This window comes from Brassica napus, chromosome A6 (assembly GCF_020379485.1).
Source record: "Brassica napus cultivar Da-Ae chromosome A6, Da-Ae, whole genome shotgun sequence".
NCBI classification, from domain to species: domain Eukaryota; kingdom Viridiplantae; phylum Streptophyta; class Magnoliopsida; order Brassicales; family Brassicaceae; genus Brassica; species Brassica napus.
The window spans coordinates 28,593,211-28,615,854 of record NC_063439.1 but is presented as its reverse complement, the minus strand read 5'-3'; the positions used below and the strand labels follow the sequence as shown (position 1 = coordinate 28,615,854).

Below are 22,644 nucleotides of genomic sequence, written 5' to 3'. Positions count from 1 at the left end.
TAACTTTACTTTATGAATGGCAGAATGGGTTTTGATCATAAAAAAAAAAAAAGAATGGCAGAATGGGTCAATTGCAAGATGGTCCATGCATGCAGATATTTAAAAGTTAGAGAGATTTGTTAAATTTGGAAAGAGTTGTAGAGAGTTTTATATTTTATGAAATTCTATTAAAATACATTGATATAATGATTGTAAGAATCTAAGGTATATAAGTAGTATTCTCAAAATCTTGTGTTATGAGTTAAATGGTGAAGAATACAACTCTCAATAACACCAACTTTAATAAATTTAAAGAATCATTAAAATCTAGACTTTTTGAATAACAAAATATTGTGTATAGAATTATTAAATCATGAAATCAATAACACTAGATTTTAATAAGAATGTGTTAACCAATAACACTAAATTCTATAAATTCTAACAATTATTATAAATCTAACTCTCACTAACACCCTCTTAGGGTCAAGATGTGTACGTAATACGCAAACAATATATATAAGCTACATATATGGTTTGAGAATCTGAAGTTGAATCGATCTAATCATAATTTCAATTGGTCGTTCTCGAGGCTTCTAGCTCACGTACAAACCTCCCCGCACGTGCGAATGCTTGTTTTCGAATAAAATATTTTCAAAATTTGAGTTTTCAGCGATATACGAACTACATAAGGCTAAAAACCAAGAAAAATTGTGTACGTGAACAATGAGAAAAACCCATAACCACGCGTGTGAGCTCTCTGCCATATATGTGTATAGCTAAGACATCCGAAAACGACACTGATTAATCTAAACGCATGGAAACACTGTAGCCTATTGGTTAAAGTTTAAAGGCTTCTATATCCAGATTTGGGGTTCTAACTCCAAACTATGCAATTTCTTGCAGATTACAGGAAATTCAGGTTTCAAGTCCCGGAGAGAGGGATTTATTAATACAGGCTACAGAAAAAAGATTTACAAAAAATCTTCAATATGGTGCAAGTAGATCTAGTCAGGGATGGATATTCATAGGACGGCTCAGATGATACAGTTAGGCGTAGATCTTCATAAAGCATGTAGTATTGTCGGTTGTCGAATCGTCTATGTAATCTTTCTCATAAAATGTAATGTTCTAATAAATCAGCGTTAAAAAAAAAAATCTAAACGTATCGCGAAAAAATGAAAATCACAGTTTTGTTATTCATAAGTCCGTTTTTTTTCCAGAACTTTTAAGAAGTCTGTTTGTTTTTAATCAGCCATTAGCATATCTATTCTATTAAAATAGAAATCACAACTTGACCTATAAAATTGTATTAATTTTATTTTTAATTATAAATCATGTTGAAATTTTTTAACAAAATCTTACAAAAAATTAAATATGTTTTATATAATAATGCATTAATAATTTCGTAATTAATAAATAGTATAATTTTCATCAGATCAATATTAATTATTATAAAATAATAAATTAAAATTTATGCTATTTTCATAAACTTTTTAATTATAGCATATATTATACTTAAATAAAAGTAATATGTGAATTTAATATTAAAAAAATATTTAATTAATAAATTAACTTATTATCTTCAAAAAAATATTTCGTTATAAAAATGATTCACTATTAAAAGGGGTTTAATGAAACCATGTAAAAATTTATTAAAACAATAAGTCTGAATTATTTGATCGTAACAATATATTTATTTATAAAATCCTCCTATGCAAAATTACAGATGGTAAATTTTATTTTTAAACACAACAAGGAAATATAAATGATCCTAAACAAATATCTATTATATTGTATAACTAAATAAAATTTTAAAATATTTTGCATGCAAACTGTAGAAATTTAAAAAAAAAAATTGAAGGGGGTTATCTATTTGATTATTTCAAATTATGAATTTAATATACCAAATTTGACATTATATTATTATGTAATAACAATTTATAGCAGATTAAAATACACAAATATAATCATTATATATTAATAATATCAAATAAAAACTTAAACAATAAAATTATAAAATTACATTATATATAGCATTAAAATGTAAATCATATATTTAAAATGTTTACTATTATATCAAAGTTATAAATGTATAATATAAGCAGAAAAAAGTAATCAAAATAAGACCATGCCAAGATAAGAACTAAGTGGTGTCTAGCACCAGCCAAGTTGGAACCTCAAAGTTAACATGGGAAAAACAAAAGCCATGAGACCATGCACCTTTCGCAAGGCGATAAACTCGGAGGTTCTTTAAACGTGAGACAAAAGAAATGGAGCATAACAAAAACTTAGAACGAAGAGTAAGGAAATCATCAAACTCAGCCATAAGACTTTTTAAAAGTCAGTTTGAACAAGATGTTATTTCATATGAAGAACAAGCAGTCAAAGTTGTTCTTACCGAGTTGCTGATAGTTTTTCATTAGTCCCCATAGACCCATTAGGTTTATACTTCTTGCCCAGTAAGAGATAACACTTTTGGTAAGTTTTGAATACGTTAGGAATTTAAGATATAAGAAGCCCATCATGTGCAAGCCAGGGCTCTGCAAATTATTTTATTTGGGCCCATTAAGATACGTCTCTATTGACTTCGGCTCGTTAATAATTCAAACCTTGGCAATTGAAGATATACATTTTTTTTTAATGTGTAGTTGAATTTTGAGAATTTGCATCCAATAACCAAACAAAAACCCAAAATTAACTAACTAACCAATTTTACACTCTCTCTCTTATTTTCTCTTCCTATCTCTCTCTACCCTCTCTCTACAAAACTAATTTTCTCTTTTTTTTTGGTTATTTCACAAATAACCCCTTGAATTTTATACCAATTTTTTTTTGTTTTTGACAGAAGTTACATAAACCACCAACAGTGGATAAGACTGAAAAACTAAAAACCCGAAAAGATAAAACTACTCCTAAAACTCAAGCGTGGGGAAATTAATTCAACTATATTTTCCAAAGAACTCAACATATTAGACCAATTTATGAAATTTGAGATAGAACTATATATTATTGCAGATAAAATAGTCTATATATAAAAATAAATAAATATATTGAAGGGGGGGTGGGTATTGTACGATACAATTAGCTTTAAATTTTGTCAATCGCACTCTAGCTTCATTATAAAGTTATTTTATTTTATCGTGAAAAATAGATCCAACCATCGTCTCTCGACAGAGACACATAATCTTCAGATTGAAAAAGTACATTAGTCATCTTACAAAACACAAACACATTACACATATTTTAAATAACATCATCGTACCTATTTCCTAGCGATAACATGTACGTTGTTATTTCCCCTTTCTTATTTTAAAGGAGATATTGATTACTTATATCGATGATTAGTTCGACGTAAGATTGATTCGTTTTAGATTAAAAAAAAAACAAATCAGAATATCACCAGAAGAAGTTGGAGAGAGGAGAGTGGTGAGAGGAGGAGAGAGAGTCGTCGTCGAGATGATTCGAAGGAGAGTGGAGATGTCTTCCTTCGTAAGTAGTGATTACCATTCTTGGATCTTCTGCTAATCTTTCCACTCTCTTCTTCACACTACACTTTTCTTGTGTGCATCTGTAATAGCTCCTACCATTTTAAATTTGAAATGATTAGTCAACTTAATTTTCGTTTCTATCATTAACAAAAATAAAATATGCACCACAACAGCTATTATTTTTGTTAACGATAAAAACGAATGTTCAACAGTTATTAGTGCCCAAAAGAGAAGATAGTTTTTTTTCCAGTACCCCAGCATAAAACCAATTCAACTATTAGTCAAAAAAATATTTTTCCTATTTTAAATGAAATGAAGATTAGTGTATCAAACTATATACACATAATCTATAACTCAAGAGGAACATATCTCTTTAACAGGGCCGATCCTGATATTTTGGAAGTTTGTGGCTGTGTCTATATAATTTTTTTTTTTATATAATTTTAGGGGCCTAAAATTTTTTTTTGAAAACCTATTCGTATGTAATTTTTAAAAAAAAATTTAGAAGCCTGTTACAAATGTTTCATACGAATTTCCTAAGGCCGGCCCTGCTCTTTAGAATTGATTCTTGTGTATGGAAAACCGAAATATCTAATGCTATATATATCAAACAGATGTGAAGAAAGGCAGATGGAACTTTATTTTTGAGCTCATGATAAAACTTTACGAAAGAGCTAAAGTAAAATTTTGAAGGACTATACCAATTACCCAAACAAATCATGGCAATGCTGGTAAATGTCAACTTGAGAGAGAGAGAATCTTAAGGAAACCCCATATGCCTCACAAGTCACATAAATAATACTCAAATGCTTGAGATTAAATCATCTACCTATTTTTTTTTTGTAAACGGTTACTTCTTTCTAATAATCCCACTGGGCCAATAGTCTATGTTATACAAAATCAATACAGAGAATACCAGCAAGATTCTATTATTAATTTTCATCTAACTAGCGAAATCCTAACGCAATAAGTTAACGTTAAGAACTTGAATAATAATCAAATTGATAATTAACCCAACTAAAAAATCTCCCAAGTTCTTATGGTAGTCATCATTAACCTCCAAGCAATAGTTATAGCCAAAGATATAACTGTTAACTCTATAATCAATATACACTAAACAAATACTGAAATAGAGTTAAAAACAATTTCGAATCAGTATAAGAAAACTAGTTATTTACTTATAAGCTAATCTAAGAAAAACAAATTACCTGGGATGTTGAGTGTTCTTGACAACTTTCTGGCCATATTTTCTCCATCTATAACCATCATCTAACACGTCAACATCGCTTAGTGTTTTGAAGCAAAACCGAGGCTCCCTCACTTTTCTTCTTGTCTTAAGCTTCTTCATCTTCAGGGTAGGCACTACTCCTAACGGCTTCGTGGTATTCTTATGACGAGGAGGAGTTTCATGATGTTGATTATCATTAACGCCACCACCTTCACCAACATCACCATCAATCTCGGTTACACGGTTGTTTTGCTTGCTGTATCCGTGTCCTGCTTGACTACTCCATGCCCTAAATTACATTAACACCAACGCATTTGACATAATAAGTAGCTGCGTGCATGATCACTTAAACCAGAGTAAATTTAGTCAAATTACAAGCTGTATATATACGTTAAAGGAGCTTTCATCAACATATTAAAAAACATTAGGATTTTTCTTTAACTTTTGGAAAATTGTATTCTTCATTTGAATGCAAAAGTTTTACACTTTAAATGACGGACTGTATGTGCGGCGTGCGCATATAGATAAATATACTTTTGAACTTGGTAACTTATCGCTAACTCCCTAAAGTATTGAAGTATATGCACGACGAACAAGTGATAAATTCATCACAAAGGAATCAATATCTTATGACAGGACACTACAAGAAAACAGCGACATACTGAGGGAAAAAATCGTCGGTATGTCGTCGGAATAACGCTATTCCGACGACATACCGACGAAAAAAGTCTTCGGAAATAACTCCTCGGAATTTCATTTTTCCTCGGAAATTCCTCGGAAATTTCCGACGGAATTCCGAGGAAACGAATTTCCGAGGAAATTCCGAGGACCACAAGTTCGTCGGAATTTCCTCGGAATATTCCGAAGAAGATGTCGTCGGAATATCCCGAGGGATACACTTCCTCGGAATATTTCCAAAATTAAAAAAAAAAATATAAATTTATTTTTTTTAATTGAAATTCGAAAATATAAAATTAAAATTGAAATAGAAAATATATTTAAAATACAAAAAAAATAAAATAGTTTTTATAAATAAAAAAAATGTTTTATAAATACAAAATTAGTTATAATAAATATAAATATTTTTATAAATACAAAATAGTTTTTATAAATACAAAAAAAAACTAAAATAGTTTTTATAAATAAAAAAATGTTTTATAAATACAAAATTAGTTATAATAAATATAAATATTGTTATAAATATGAAATCATCTTTTTATAAATACAAAATAGTTTTTATAAATACAAAAAATAATAAAATAGTGTTTATAAATCAGAAAAATGTTTTATAAATACAAAATTAGTGTTAATAAATATAAATATTTTTATAAATATGAAATCATCTTTTTATAAATACAAAATAGTTTTTATAAATACAAAAAATAATAAAATAGTGTTTATAATAAAAAAAATGTTTTATAAATACAAAATTAGTTTTAATAAATATAAAATAGTATAAAAATTAAAAAAATAGTTTAAATAAATCACAAAAACAGTTAATAATTACAAAAAATAGTTTTAAAAATATTTAAAATGTTAAATAATTACAAAAAAATAGTTTTCATAATATTAAAAATGTTTAATAAATATAGAAATTTATATTTTATATATAAAATACATAAAACGTTTATAACCACAAAAAATGATTTTAAATATTATATATATGATTTTTAATCTTAAAAAAAGTTTTATAGATTTTAAAAATGTTTAATAAATATATAAATGAATTTAAAATGCAAAAAATAGATTTTATATACAAAAAACGTTTTCAATATATATATATAATTACAAATTCGATTTTTATAACCACAAAATTAATAAAAACTAAAAAAAAAATTCAAATCAAGTGATACAAATCAAATCTACCATTCACCCTAACAAAATCTATAAATCTACCATTCACCCTAACAAAATCTATAAATCTCATTCCAAAATCATCAAATCTACTTAAAAACCATACAAATCTAACCTAAAAGAGTGGGATAGGGTTCATACATGAGGATTAGGGTGGAAATCGCGAGGGAGAAGAGAGAAAGCGCCGCAAATCGCAAGGGAGAAGAGAGGAGTCGACGAAATCGCAGGAGAAAGAGAGAGTGCGGCGGAGAGAAATGGGGAAGAAGGTCGGGCTCGACCTAATAAAATGAGGGGTCCGACGGAAATTATCCGTCGGAATTTCCTCGGAAATATTTAGTATATCCGTCGGAATTTCCTCGGAAATCATTAATTCAATTTTCGCGAAATATTTGGCGGCTTGGTTTACCCGGTTAAATGAAAATATTCCGAGGAACCAGGTTTCCTCGGAATTTCCTCGGAATTTACCGAGGAAATTCCGAGGAACCAGGGTTTGGGGTTTCAAAACATCGATTATTTTCGCCGTATTTCATTTCTTATACAATTATAATGCATACCATTGAGGATTCTTTGTATAGATGATCATAAACCATGAAATAACAAAATTTCAAAAATAATTGTAAGTATTCCCTTTACCGTTTGTTAAAGTGTGTAAGTGTTTCTCTTATGTTGTGTGGTTTTCGTTCATGCAATCGTAAAAGTGTTTGTTATTGGGTAAAACACCAAAGTTTGACTTCATAATCTGGTTAAGACACTTAATGAAGGTTATATACGTGTTATTCAATCCGTAAAACGTTGTTTTCGGTTTAAAACCCCAAGTTCCTCGGAATTTCCTCGGAATTTTCCGAGGGAATTCCGAGGAAAACTTTATCGTCGTCGGAATTTCCTCGGAAAATTCCGAGGAAATTCCGAGGAAAGGGAATGTATAATCAAATCCCTAAATCGACAAGATCTATTCCGAGGAAATTCCGAGGAAAACCTTTCTGCCCTCGGAATTTCCTCGGAATTTTTAAAATCCCCCCAACGGCTCTCTAACGTCTATAATATTTCCTCGGAATTCATCGGTTTTTTCCTAGGAATACTATTTTCCTCGGTATTCCGTCGGAATATTCCGACGAACTGAATTTTCCTCGGTATTCCGTCGGAATATTCCGACGAACTGAATTTTCCTCGGAATTCCGTCGGTATATTCCGAGGAAATTCCGAGGAAGCCAAATTTTGTGTTTCCTCGGAATTGCCTCGGAAATTCCTCGGTATATTCCGAGGAATTCATTTTCCGTCGGAACGTCCGTCAGAATACCGCTGTTTTCTTGTAGTGGGAATGTAAAAAGGGAGATTATATATATAAGTTGTTGTTGCAGAGATATTATTTATATAACTATAGACCCTTATAAATATTTTTCTGGACAGATTCTCCAACTTATTTTTTTTTTGGTAAAGATTCTCTAACTTATTTAATGTACTATTTTCATAAGTAACTTACCATGGATTTAAAGAGGGTCTTTGAGATGATATACCACCGGTAAGACAATGATGATCAGTATTAACAATACCATCATGAAGATCCCTTTGCTTTGGTGAAGATAAAGAAGAGATCGAGATTAGGGTTTCCGGGAGATTCGCCATGAGATTGATTGGATCTTGAGGATGAATAACAAAGGAAGAGGAATTATTGTGAAGGAAGGAGTTTAAGGAGTGATAACTTAGAAATGGAGACACAAGAGAAGAAGGAGGAGATGAAGAAGAAGAAGATGACGAAGATAGTGTTTGATTAGGGAAAGAGAAAAAAAGCCCTAGATGGTTAGTATTATTAGGGTTTATGATGTTTTGTGGTTCATCAAACAAGCTTATTCCTTGGTTTATCGTACCCATCTTTCTCTTTTACGCAAAAGCTCGAAGGAGACGAGACTGTGTGTCTGCGTGTGCAGGAGAGGAGATGAGAGGTCAGTCGTCCAAAAAAAAAGATAGGAGATGAGAGGAGAGGAATTTTTGTTTTTGGTGGATATTGGTTTGATCTTGGGTTGAGGCAATCCAGTCCATCCATGTGAGTGTTTCGACAAATATATAAATGTTGGAAAATAAAGCTGCATGTGGGTCCAGTTGGAGTGGCTTTGTTTTACATGTGACTAAATGCTAAAGATTATTTTCCTGATTTTGAAATTAAATATAAACTCATAAACAGTATTTGAATATCTATATTAATAACGTTTATATTTCGGTGTTACTCTTTAGCATATTTGGATGTTTAAGTGGGATGATTGATAAAAAAAGACGAAAAAAAAACGCGTCAGGGCATTCGAGAGAATGATGGAGGGAGGTAGTGGGAGTTAACGTCGTGTCTCTTAAACGGCAGTCTGTTACCTTTTATTTTTCTAGACTAGTCTTTTGTGTGTTCAAAAAAAAAAAGACTAGTTTTTTGTTATTATTGTAATACAGGTAACCAAAAATAATCCAAAAACAAAACTTAACGGAAAATAAAATTCTAGAATTTTATGGCAAATAAAATCAGCACAGGCTTCAAATGGTAATCAGCTTCCCGCACCGTTCCGCAGTTAACAGTAACAAAAATCTCTATATATATACTATATATTTATACATTTTTATAACTGTTAGAACCACACCGCAATTAAACTGCTTGTTCCGCACTGTTCAATCTGCAGTCATCATTCAGAACCATAATTTAACGTTTAAGAACTAGATGCTCGGAAAGAAATACCACTGAAATGAATTCACGAATGATATACAACATAACAAAAACTCACAAACCGACTAATCCAGATCAACAAATCCAAATTCGTGTTACTTACCTATAAAAGAATTGCCTAGTTTTATGATTTTTTGGGTGGAAAATACCTAGTTTAATGAATTTAACTTGTAAAAGACATTATAACTTGTTGGACAATGCACTACTTTTATTTCTTATGGTTGACATATTGAAAATCTATGAACTGAAGATTACTTGCCAAACATTTAACTTTTCACAAATATAAATTACATATGTTTGAGAGGGATAATTGCACCGTTTTGTTAATTGAATTGTTTGCGTAAACAAATCCAAATCCTCTAGAATTGGCGTTTCAAATAGATTTTCTTCACACCAATATATGTATATATATTTAGATTCTGAAATCATTTTTCATGGAAAAATGGCTGGAGATGTGATGGGAATATATACACATCTATCACTTTCTTATAGCTAGGATTTCATATTTTCTTACAGAATGATGGTAGTACCTAAATAATTTATTCGACTGCTATTATTTTGGGAACCCGAAAGGAATATATATAGATTAGGAGCAATGATGAAAAATCTTAGGTGCAAATCTATCCCTGTACACTGTGTGTGTGGATATCATGATTATGATGTGATGAATTAGGCTTCTATTCGATCTTTTCTCGTTTTAAAAATTGCACCTAATATAAATTGTTAAAGAATTATTAATCATGCAAGAGAGAAAAGTTTCTTACCTTTTTCTCGTTTTACCTTTTGCAAGATTGCATTTTGTAATAGTTTCATCAAGTTTAGAAAACCCCACCGTTTCTCAAATTCCCAGCCCACTTATTTTTGCTCCTTTTACTGTACATGGATATATATATATATGCATGATAACTCATATCCGTATGTATAACATACCAAAGTACGAGTTGCTCAAATTTTTTTTATCAAAGTACTTTTGTCTTAGGTTAAACCACACGCTTATATATATGACTCGTCGACAACGCGCCACGCTTATATTCGTACTACTGAAAGTAATGCACGTTTTATAATTTATACATTAGAGCACTTCTTTTTTTTTTTTTTGGCATCATTAGAGCACTTCTTAATTCATTCCTTTATCCATTTTAGACTTTTGTTTCATATAACAATTTAGCAAAATATGCCTTTGCTTTAAGAAAATTATGAGCTGAAATTTGCACGGCATATGTGAACGATATACTGTCCTTCCGAATAATTTATAACATTGTTTCAGAAAAAGCTAGATATAATATACCAGTAATTTTCTATATTCCAAATAATACATGTATTCTTGTTGTTATTTTCCGATTAGTCTAAAATAAATTGAAAATATCCAGCAAAACATTATCATATCTATAACGTTTTTAAAATTGGGGGGGGGGGGGGGGGGGGGGGGGGGGGGGGGGGGGGTGCGAGAGGGAGTTAAAAACCAAAAATTTGTGTAGTTAAACACTCCCTCCACAATTTTTTTGTTCAAGTATCTAAAGAAACTCAAAAGTGAAAAAGAGAGACATAAATTCTGGAGAAAAATATCTGAAACCAGAACTTATAAGATACTGTCAAGAAAAATGTGTCCATATGTTAGTGGTTATATTTCCTAAAAACTTACCTTTAATTATTAAATAAAACAATGATGATAGTAATATCAAAATCTACTCATATTGATGTCGTAAGGAACACGTCACTATGACCGCGTTGGTCCGTGGGGTAATAGTATAACGAACATACACGTAACTCGTAATGTTCGTGTATCTGGAGGGTGTTTAATATTTTATGATTCATTTCTAGACATCTGGCCAGAAAGAGGGAAAGGGTAAATTTTTGTTTGAGAATTTTTTTTTTTGGTAAAATTGTTTGAGAAAAATTTAATAATATGAATCTGATTAATGGGACTACAGAAGTGGGGAAGAGACTGGAGTGTGGGTTGGCGAAAGTGATCATTTCGTTTTTTTTTTCCCTTTTTTTTCTCATTTATTTAACTTGCTTTTGTGTGTGTGTTCGTTCGAATGTGTTTAAATTTTTCATTTTTTGTTCACATCCATCACCTTTCTTCATCTCTCTTTATCCCTTCAATAATTGCATTTTCAGTGATCTCTGTACAATGGTAGTTTCATTTCAAATAGTATATCTAACTATGGCTGTAACTATGACTAGTCTAGTCGGGTCCGATCAAGACTGATCCTCTCTAGATTTGATTAACCGGAATATTGTACCAGATAGGCAAACCACACTTGTGAGGATGTTTATCGAAATCGTTAATTACCAATTTGATCGGTGGTTTAGAAATGAGTTTGAAAGAGCAGTCACAATCTATTTTGAACAATTTCATATGAGTAAAGTTTCAAATTCATGTTTAATATCAACTAGTAAAGAGGTTGTCGGATTAACTATATCAATTTAAACCTAAAACCAGCGAACGATTTAGATCAATCGCCAAAAACACAATTCTGTTTAGCTCATTCGAACGAGCTAGAGTGAGACACCTTTATCAAATCCCAAATGCATTGATCTCATTGACTTTCTAAACAAATTTTGTAACACGTAAAGTTGACTTCGGGTTAGGGGCACAACTAGTGAAACCCACTAAAAAGGAAACATTACAAGACGAAGATTGTTTTGTTTTTATTTTTAGTAATTGGAAAGAAATGATAAAGCGGGGGATGAAGAGAAATGATGACACCATGCGGGCCGGACTCTGCGTCTGTTAGTGTGATAATTTGACAAACATTATATTGATCCGACCAGCCAAAGCTGTCTTGTAATGTCCCTCCTCTGTCACTTTATGCCTGCCGACCCATCTTTATTCCCTTTGCTTATTCATCTCTAGCTCTCTGTATTTTCTTTTGTCATATCCACCCATAAAACCTTAATTAACATTTCATTTCTATCAGAAAATATTCGTTGATAATTCTAGAAAACTCGCGTTATATTCCCCTTTTTGAGAACATTGACGTATTTAAACTACTAAAGGACCAAAACCAAAATGATTTGTCCTAACTTATTGAACTAATCAAAATGTAGACATCTATATATACCGTCTGTTCCTAGTTTTCTTTTATTCGTATTTTCAAATTTTGCCTGCCCTTTGATTAGTAGATCAACTTGCGTCATGTTAATATAATCATTATACATCGGGAGATCTATAAGTTTCTTCAAATTTTTAACATATATAAACACTTGGGAGGGGGTAAAACGAGAAAAACAAAAACATCAGTGACAAACGTCAACACATGAAAAAGAACTGAACACTAATTAAACCACAATCAAGTGAAACTCGAAACCCTAACATGGAGGGACCATCAAATCATTGGATATAACTACACCAATCAAAAACTTGATTCTGAGTTAATTTTGGCATAAATATAGTTTCGCGATATGCAAGTTGGGGTCCCATCTCAATATGACAGAATTTAGGGTAAAATATATATGAATAATAAAAAACGATCTTACCTTACCATAAAAGTCATTCGTTATTATCACTTCTGTTTGCCATTATTCTTTGTGGGGTCCGAAAATAAAATTTTCCAAGTTCACGGCCAAGAAGTCAAGTTATGCAACCTTTTCTTTTTGTAATTTTTCATGTCCGAATCCAAATGGGCCCTTAAAGGAGCCACTAGGCCAACAAAGAGGAAATGGGCTTCCAGTGTTAAAGCCTGTTATTATTTTCTTGTGAAAATGTATTATACTATGCGTTTATTAATTGAAACTTCTGAAGGAAGCATACATATTTTACTCGGGGTTTGTTGGTTTAACATTAAGTTGATAGTGGTGGAAGAGTCGAGAGATGAATCAAGAAACGCACACCAGAGAGATAAACACTGAACCAAAGAAACTCATGTCTGATTATAACTACGCGAATCTAGAGGGAGAAAAATCAAAAACAAAAACTGCCTTTAACTGATGAAGCTTTGAGAAGATAACCATCAAACCGTTGATTTACTTCCCGTGAGTAAACTTAGCTTTGAAAGTGTTTTGGAGTCGTTCTCGGGATTTGGCTTGAGCAGCCAACGCAACATCGTCAAGAAACCCCTTTTGTGGGAATTCTTCAGGTGCAAGACTCCAATAGATCTCAAACTGTTGATCTGCTTCCTCCTTTTTATCCATCAAGCTATACACTATCCCCTGAAAACAAATCACCAGCAACTTCCTCAAAGTGCAACAGCAACAAAATAGCTGAGAGATGAGTCAATAAATATTCATTTTCCTCATGAATTTACCTGGCAAAGATACGGTCGAAAATCTCGAGGGTTATCCTTCACCATCTCTTGAAATATCTTTAGAGCTTCTTCAAATTGACCCTGAGGTTTCAAACCAATCTCACATAAGTAGTACATATCCATTATTCCCTCTTAACGCTGCTTACCTTAACAATATGCATTTGGCCGATCAAGACTTGAATGTTTCTCTCCTCGGTCACTCGGTTTCCTTGCCGAGCAACTTCCATAGCTTCATTCAGCATATCAAAGACAGATGAGTCATGAGACTTGTGCATTACCATAGCTAGACCCTACAAAGTAATAAGACAATACAAATTCTATTACCGACCAACACAGATTTTGAGAAACATCCAAAAGAAGAGAAAAACACATACGTGCAAAGCTCTTATCAGAAGAGGGTTATCTCTGAGAATATCCTTAAACAATCTCTTGGCTTTACTCAACTGCCCCATCGTCTCATAGCAAAGCGCTTCAAGAAGCTTCCACTCAACTTCACGAGGCTCTAACTTCATCAGCTTCTCAACGTACTTGACGGCGTCTTCAGGTTTCCCTCTCCTCATCTTCTTGTACAAAACAGCCTTCATCGCCTCCATATTCTCCGGCTCACTCTCCAGAACCTTCTCGAACATTTCCTCGTCCTCTAGCTCCGTTTGAGAGCTCGCAGTCGCAGTGGGCAGCGCTAAAGCGGGCTTCGAAGAACAGAACCCTAGGAAGACAAACGACCCGACGAGAACGATCGCTGCTTTTCTCGCTAGAATCTGAAGGAAGTCCTTGGAAGAAGGAGGCGTCGAGGAGCGTATGAGAGGGAGATGTGGAGAGGGGGAAGCGAAGTTGAGGGATTGGGAGAGTTTGGGAGCGAAAGGTCGAGACTTTCTCCACGGAGATGGAAACCCATTTGGATTAGGGAAGTGGGTCGGAGTAAAAGTCTGTGCTTTTTCCCGGCGGCGGTGGAATTTAGCCGGAGAAGAGAGGGCAGATACTCCGACGGGACTCATTTCTTAAGAGACAATCTCAAGAGAGCATTTACGAGAGTTTATGTTTTTACAGTGTCTTTTGTGTAAATATAAGTTAACTGAAAATAGTTCACTTCTCTAGACTCTATCTACTGTTGAATTCTACACTTAATCCCCCAATAGTTTTTGTTTTATCAATAAAACCCTTAATCCTGAAAATTTTATTACTGTACCACCTATCCTATTAAATTCGAATTAATTCCAAAGTAATAAAATTGCTTAATCTTTTTAATTAATTAAAATGCATTTAAATAATTGCGTTGAGTGTGATATTGGATGGATTTTTCGATTATTGAACTTCTTTCAGATTTGATGACAACTCAATCTTTAGTCTCAACTTGGAAGGGTTTTACATTTATGAAGCATGTAGGGTTTTGCATCTACATATGTGCATTTAGCTTGTTTTTGATCTGATGACGATCGTTTGCATGCATCTCTTAAATTTAGAAACGATAACTAATTGATCAAATGAATTAATGTTGTTGTTACACATACCAATGTAACTACAAAATTAATACACATGTGTATATAATTAATTTCTTACATGTTCTATATAGCAAACAAGCTCTTGTATGCAGGGTCGGTCTTGGACAAAACCTAATGAAACATTCGCCTTAGATCTCTAAACTTTTTGAAACTTTTTATATGTAAATAGATCTCCAATTTTTTATTTTATTTTTAAATTAAGCTTCCAAATTTTTTAAATATTTACTAAATGGTTTAGAACCCCCAAATTATCGAAGCCGGCCCTGCTTGTATGAATTACTCATTCATTATTTTTTTGGAGAAACGCTTTTGTGACACGTCTGTAATGGGAAGAAACAGTCGTTCCGATGACGATTGTTCTCATGCATATTAATTACTTTTTTAGTTTTTTAATATAAATCGTTTTAGAATTGTGCACATAAATTAAGAAAATTATTAATTTTTTATATTTTCTCAAAAAAAACATTATTAATTATTTATTTAACCACAAATCAACTAATAATAAAATAGAAGATATATTATCCTTGTTCATATAACATTAAATGTTAATAAATTTTACATAGAAAACTAAAAACGTTATATAATTTGGAACATAATTTTTTTTTAAAATGACTTATATATTAAGAAGAAGGAGTATAAAACCGGAAACAATAACTAGTTAGATCAAATGATCTACTGATGTCACACATACTAATGCAACCACAAAATTAATATACATGTGCGTTTTTTGTTGAACAACTAAATACATGTGTTTTACCAAGAAAAAAAAAACTAAATACATGTGCATATAATTAATTACTTCTTGTTATAAATAGCACGGAAGTTCTTGTATGATTTACTAATACGGAAAAAATCATTTTGTGACAAGTCTATAATGGAGATGATCATAGGCTTTCTTGATATCTTCATAGCATTCATTTTCTTCCTCGTCTTCCGTTGTCTCTTACTTTACAAGCAAACCCACAAGCCTTTGCCCACGAACTGGCCGGTTCTTGGGATGCTTCCGGGTCTGCTCCTCCAAGTCCATCGTATCTATGACTGGATTACCGAGCTCCTTGAGGCCACCGGTATGACGTTTTGCTTCAAAGGACCATGGCTAAGTGGAACTGACATATTGCTCACTGTTGATCCAGTGAATATCCACTACATTCTAAGCTCAAATTTCGTTAACTACCCTAAAGGAATGGAGTTTAAGAAGATATTTGAAGTCATCGGAGATGCTATTTTCAACATTGATTCGGGTATGTGGGAGGACATGAGGAACTCGTCTCATGCCATTTTTAGCCGTCAAGACTTCCAAAGACTTTGGGTGAGTACAAGCGTGAGCAAAATAAATCAAGGGCTTGTTCATATCCTTGATAACGCTGTTGAGAAAAACATCCTTGTCGACTTGCAAGATGTGTTCCAGAGATTCTTGTTCGACACGTCTACCATTTTGATGACCGGGTATGACCTAAAATGTCTCTCCCTTGAAATGCCCAAGGTTGATTTCGGTGATGCTGTGGATGGAGTTTCAGATGCAATCTTCTATAGACATGTCAAGCCAGCTTTCTTGTGGAAGCTCCAATATAGGTTTGGTGTTGGAGTAGAGAAGAGGTTGAGAGGAGGCCTCGCGGTTTTCGATGAACTGCTCGAGAAGATCATATCATCCAAAAAGGAGGAGATCAAAAGTCATGACCCAAAAGGAGAGGTGACAGATGTGTTAACATATTACATGACTCTGGACACGGTAAAATATAAACATTTGAAAACAAGTAATGATAAGTTCCTCAGAGACACTATTTTAGGTTTCCTGATAGCAGGACGAGACACAACAGCCTCGGCCCTCACTTGGTTTTTCTGGCTCCTCTCAAGAAACCCTGAAGCAATGACCAAGATCCGACAAGAGATTAACAAGAAGATGCCAAAGTTTGATCCTGCGGATTTAGACAAACTCGTGTATCTACACGGTGCCGTGTGTGAGACGCTAAGGCTATATTCACCTGTCCCATTTAACCACAAGTCACCAGCAAAGCCAGACGTGCTTCCAAGTGGGCATAAAGTCGATGAGAATTGGAAGATAGTTATCTCAACTTATGCATTGGGGAGGATGAAATCTGTATGGGGAGATGACGCAGAAGAGTTCAGACCAGAGAGATGGATTTCAGCCAGTGGAAGGCTGAAACATGAACCTTCGTATAAATTCTTGGCGTTTAACGCTGGTCCAAGAACTTGCTTGGGGAAGAAGTTAACGTTCTTGCAGATGAAGACGGTGGCTGTGAACATCATACAAAACTATGAGATTCAGGTCGTTGAAGGGCACAAAACCGAACCAGTTCCTTCTGTTCTTCTTCGCATGCAATATGGTCTCAAAGTTCGTGTAGCTAAGATTTGATTTTATCGGTTTTCTAAATAAGAAGTTTAGATATCAAGACATGCTGTACTTGTGCCAATTGCTTACCACTGTTTTCTAAACATATCTTATATCATTTACTGCTTATCATTTCATAATATTACGAATGAGTTCCAAAAAAAAAGTATGGGTGTATTTCTTTTGAGTTGTTAAATCATATTCATACATTTAAGTACAAATTAACCTTGGAGACTTTTTACCAGCTCGATCACAGATATTTTTGAGGTGAATCTTTTGGTTTGGTACATTGCATAAAAGTAAGAATATCCACAGGTTTTTTAACAGACGAGGCTTCGAAGTCAAAATACATTTTTCACATAATCTGAATTCAGTCTTTGTAGACAAAAATATAGGTGGGAATTGAAGAGGTAGTTGGTTGATTAGCTAGTGACTTGAGGAGATCCCAAGAAAAATGTGCTAACTTATCTAAAGCGGTATTGTACCGTTTCATGTCACTTTCGAATTCAATTTTTTTGTTTGTTTGTTAAATTTTGTTTCTTTCACAAAGTTTATACAAATTTATAAAACCTCTTTTGTTTTATTAAACTGGAAAACTGAATCAATCACATATAAACATTTTTAAAATTAAAAATTTTGGGATCGAAAATTTATAACCTCCAAATAGAAATATTTAACGAAGATTATTGAATTATAGTATTTAAGAAAATCAATCCATATAAAATTCACTGCTTTAAAATATTTTCAAGATTTTAATATGAACTCTTCATTCTTTTTGAAGAGTGCACCTAAACCATGTCCTTTTCTAATCAACATCAACGAAGTATTATTCAACCCGCTGGTTTAAGATTATGTAGTTGTAAATTGCTATCTGAGTGGAGGTCAAAATGGAAACCCATCCATTACGTAGCAAAGATATCTAATTCCTCTAGAGGATTTATTTTGTGTGTGTGTGTGTGTTAAAACGTTAAATCTCTAGAGGATTAAGTTTTGAGGTTTACTTCAAATTTATATTGGTATGGGAAAACTACTATATAGTTTGTCTACTATAGAAATATTAACAAATTCACTCATAGTTTAAACGTTGAAAGTAAATATATAAGATACGATGATTGTCACATTGACAAGATACTAATATACTCATAATGTTAATTTGTACATAATAAAGTTTGAGAAAAGAAAATGTATAAAAAAGAATGACTCAAATCATCGTATAATAACTCAAATATACGACACAAAAAACTATCCATATATGCCAAAGTAGATAATAACTCAAATGTCAGTACACATCAGTAGCATCAATCACGACCACCTACACGGTCCCAACAGCTCAATTATTGTTCCTTTCAGATCAATTATTACAAACGGCACAGATTGAGTCGAATACTATGGACACCTGATTTTTTTTTGTAGCAAACAACTAACATTGTTAAAGCGGCAATATTGTCATTACATACAATTTCTTCCGTTAAAGCTAACTACCTTCCTTTTGTTCCCGTATTGAATTGAAAAACTTTTTTTACTGACTTTTCTTTTGAACATCGATTTGTATAACCGTCTAAGGCTTCCATTGGCGATATATATGTAGTATGATAACTGAGTGAAGATAACAGTTATGATTTAATGTAATTTTCAATAAAAACTATGTGATAGAAACTGTAAATATAAAATATATATAGTGAATTTGCTGTAAAATATGACTTACTATTTTGTCAACAATTAATAACCCTTTTGATGTATTAACTGTACTATGTATTAGTTTTATAAAAGAGAAATAATAATATAAAATATTCTAATATAAATTTAGTAAAAATATTTAGAGAAAGATAAAATAAATTAAAAATTAACTAAATATATTCAGAATATATATATATATACAAAGCTCCCATATATATACAAATAATTTATGTACATAATGTTTTTTAGTTATCAAACAAAATTAACAATTATTAATATACAAAGCTCCCATATTGGTTAGACAAACGCAGCTGGAAGTTGGCTTTTACTTAACAATTATAGTAATACGTCCCATGCACTGGACCATTGGTTTTCGAAAGATTTGACATGCATAAAGCTACAATACCAAACAAACAAAAGAGTACATAATCACCTTAAAGATAAGGTAAGATCCCTCGTGTTATGATTGCTGAGACACTGACATTTAATCAATTTCAAAGGAGACAAATTAAACACGATGCTTTCTGGTTTCTATTTTCTAATCTGTTGGCCGTAAGTAGAATAACCTAAGTCCAATATATATTATTTAAGTCCTTTGCATATTTCGAATGTGTTATCTCCAACAGTTTCATCCTTTATATTAACCTTCCCCTTTAGTGTGATATCTCTATTTTAAAATTTCTCCGTAATGGCTTTGGTAAGCTTACTTGATATCTCAATTGCTTTCTTTTGTTTCCTCATCTTTCAAATTTTCTTGATCAGCAAGAAACCTCACCCCTCCTTTCTCACAAACTGGCCGTTCCTTGGTATGCTTCCCGGTTTGCTCCTAGAGATCCCTCGTGTTTATGACTTTATAACTGAGGTTCTTGAGCATGGGAACTTAAACTATCTTTTCAAAGGCCCCTTTTTAGGGGGCCTCGACATGTTGTTCACCGTTGATCCTGCTAATATCCACCACATTATGAGCTCAAACTTCTCTAACTACCCTAAAGGGACCGAGTTCAAGAAGCTATTCGACGTTTTGGGAGATGGGATTTTCAACGTAGATTCAGAGCTGTGGAAGGATCTTAGAAAATCAGCTCAAAGCATGATGATGAATCCAGAGTTTCAAAGCTTTTCAATAGCTACAAGCTTGAATAAGCTAGAGAAAGGGCTTGTCCCACTTCTTGACCATGTTGCTAAAGAGAAACTCGTTGTGGACTTGCAAGACGTGTTTCAAAGATTCACGTTCGACAGTACCTTTGTTTTAGCGACCGGGTATGATCCAGGTTGTCTCTCGGTTGAGATGCCTGAAATTGAGTTTGCAAGAGCTTTAGATGATGCCGAGGAAGCTATTTTCTACAGACATGTCAAGCCGGAGATGGTGTGGAAGATGCAAAGATTGTTTGGGCTTGGAGATGAGTTGAAGCTGAAAAGAGCTCACAACATTCTGGACCGTGCTTGCTTTAAGTGCATATCTTCCAAGAGAGATGACATAAGCCGTGGGACTAATAATAGTGGTTCTAAAGATTTGCTGACGGCGTACTTGAATGTGGACACGACCAAGTACAAGTTGTTGAATCCTAATGATGACAGGTTCCTTAGGGACACGGTCTTGAGCTTCATGTTAGCTGGTAGAGACACCACAGGCTCAGCACTCACTTGGTTCTTCTGGCTTCTATGTAAGAACGAAGAAGCAATAACCAAGATTCTTCAAGAAATCAACAAAAATATATCTCCAAGAACCAAGACTGATGATTATGGTTCATTCAATCCCCAGGAGCTGAAGAAGTTAGTTTATTTACATGGTGCAATTTGTGAAGCCCTAAGGCTCTATCCACCTGTTCCCTTCCAACACAAGTCTCCAACTAAAACCGACGTTCTTCCAAGCGGACACAAAGTCGATGCCGGCTCAAAGATTTTGTTCTGTCTCTATTCATTAGGGAGAATGAAGTCGGTTTGGGGAGAAGATGCATTGGAATTTAAACCGGAGAGATGGATTACTGAGAATGGAACGTCAGTACATGAGCCATCTTATAAGTTCTTATCATTTAACGCAGGTCCAAGAACTTGTCTAGGGAAAGAAGTGGCTATGATGCAAATGAAGACAGTGGCTGTGAAAATCATACAAAACTATGATATTAAGGTCGTTGAAGGGCACAAAGTCGAGCCAGCTCCTTCTATTATTCTCCACATGAAGCATGGTCTTAAAGTCACGGTTTCTAAGAGATGTTTGGTCTGAATGTTATGACTAGAAACGTGGACAGTTGACGTAATTATTTCCTTGTCCTCTCATGAAATATGGAAATCTCATGTCAGCTTGATTGTTATCTAATAAAATATAATTATTTCAGAAAGTATTGGTAGTTTTGTGATTTTGAGTAAAATATATGGATGTGGGCAAAAGTTCCGGATCCATAATATTATTTTAGTGCAAATCAAATCATATACTAAAATTTATAGAATCTATAGAAAATTTTCTTCCTGTGGTTAAAAAGAGGATATAATTATACTTATAGAAACTATAGAAAACCATATTCACTTTAGTTTATTTGTATTTTGTTCATATAAACTTATTTTATTCAACCTATGAACTTACTTTATTTTTTATAGTTTGTCGCTTACCTTGGTCCTCTCTTCCTCAATAATTTGCTCGAGCGTCGAACATAGTCGATCGTGTTTCATGTGTTGCATTTATTTGCGTACACAGAAAGGACGAGCTACAAGAGCTAAGCAATTTATTTTGAATAGGTAAGATTTTACAGCTGGTGGGGAACTTGGGCTTTTGGGGAACTTGCGCTTTTGGGGAACAATATATTAGTGGCTTATATGAGGGACATTTGCTAAAACCAACCCAAATATTCAAGTCAAATGTAAAAGTGTACCCCACTTTCAGTCAAATGCAAAACCAACCTAAAGGAGTAGTGAAAGTACTATTTCACCCTTATGACCAAACAAAAAACATAAATATATTTTACGTTTCTATCCTTTGGAAGTCTACACGTAATAAAAGAAGTCTACATATATATAGACTTCCTACGAAGTCTACTTTATAGACTTGTTTTGTAGTCTACACTCTAATTTGGTCTACTAATTTAATTTTGAAAATGTATAAAAATAATTATTGTGATATTTTTAATTAATCATCAATATAATGGATAATATGAAGTAAATAAATTAAAATTTCATATAATCGAACAATTTTGAAGAATATATACTAATTTGGTTATCATGTGCTAGACTATGTTCATAGTTTAGAAACAAAAGGTTCTAACATGTTATGTCTTTTAGTAGTTGATTTCATAGGGTTAGATTTTAGATTTTGTTTTTTTTTTGTTTTATTAACTTAAATCTGCATATTAATGTTTAGTAGTTTATATTTTGTATAAATGAGACTTTTTGATTATCAAGCAAAACATTTAGGGTTTGATATTTGTGGTTTAGGGTTTCGTAGACCTACAATAAAGTCTATTTATCTGAAGACGTCTTTTTCAGTCTATATTTTTCAATTTGTTTTACAAAAAAATCATTATATTTAAACTAAGTTAAGTTCCTTAAGAATAAAAAAGTGAAATCATATACTATAACTATTAAAAAATAAAGAAATAAATTTAATAAATCATATATTAAAATTATTAA

At 32.7% G+C, this 22,644-nt stretch overlaps 4 protein-coding genes across 4 annotated transcripts; 2 read left to right on the top strand and 2 right to left on the bottom strand.

Annotated features, from left to right (window-relative positions):
• Nucleotides 1–3,127: 3,127 nt before the first annotated feature.
• LOC106352476 (probable WRKY transcription factor 13) lies at nt 3,128–8,810 on the bottom strand. The gene is made up of 3 exons (XM_048734914.1): nt 8,030–8,810; nt 4,676–4,984; nt 3,128–3,559 (listed from the first exon to the last, which is right to left on the bottom strand). Exons 1-3 carry the CDS (start codon nt 8,416–8,418, stop codon nt 3,376–3,378), a joined length of 882 nt encoding a protein of 293 aa, XP_048590871.1. The 5' UTR covers nt 8,419–8,810; the 3' UTR covers nt 3,128–3,375.
• A 4,258-nt stretch (nt 8,811–13,068) lies between these two features.
• Nucleotides 13,069–14,565, bottom strand: LOC106349516 (protein SLOW GREEN 1, chloroplastic). Its single transcript, XM_013789499.3, has 4 exons — nt 13,875–14,565; nt 13,647–13,790; nt 13,501–13,581; nt 13,069–13,405 (listed from the first exon to the last, which is right to left on the bottom strand). Exons 1-4 carry the CDS (start codon nt 14,493–14,495, stop codon nt 13,220–13,222), a joined length of 1,032 nt encoding a protein of 343 aa, XP_013644953.2. The 5' UTR covers nt 14,496–14,565; the 3' UTR covers nt 13,069–13,219.
• Nucleotides 14,566–15,665: 1,100 nt separating this feature from the next.
• On the top strand, nt 15,666–17,491 carry LOC106349515 (alkane hydroxylase MAH1-like). The gene has a single exon (XM_013789498.3). The coding sequence runs from the start codon at nt 15,874–15,876 to the stop codon at nt 17,371–17,373; it is 1,500 nt and encodes a 499-aa protein (XP_013644952.2). The 5' UTR covers nt 15,666–15,873; the 3' UTR covers nt 17,374–17,491.
• A 2,138-nt stretch (nt 17,492–19,629) lies between these two features.
• Nucleotides 19,630–21,362, top strand: LOC106352477 (alkane hydroxylase MAH1). Its single transcript, XM_013792099.3, has one exon. The coding sequence runs from the start codon at nt 19,715–19,717 to the stop codon at nt 21,245–21,247; it is 1,533 nt and encodes a 510-aa protein (XP_013647553.1). The 5' UTR covers nt 19,630–19,714; the 3' UTR covers nt 21,248–21,362.
• The last annotated feature ends 1,282 nt before the right edge of the window (nt 21,363–22,644 follow it).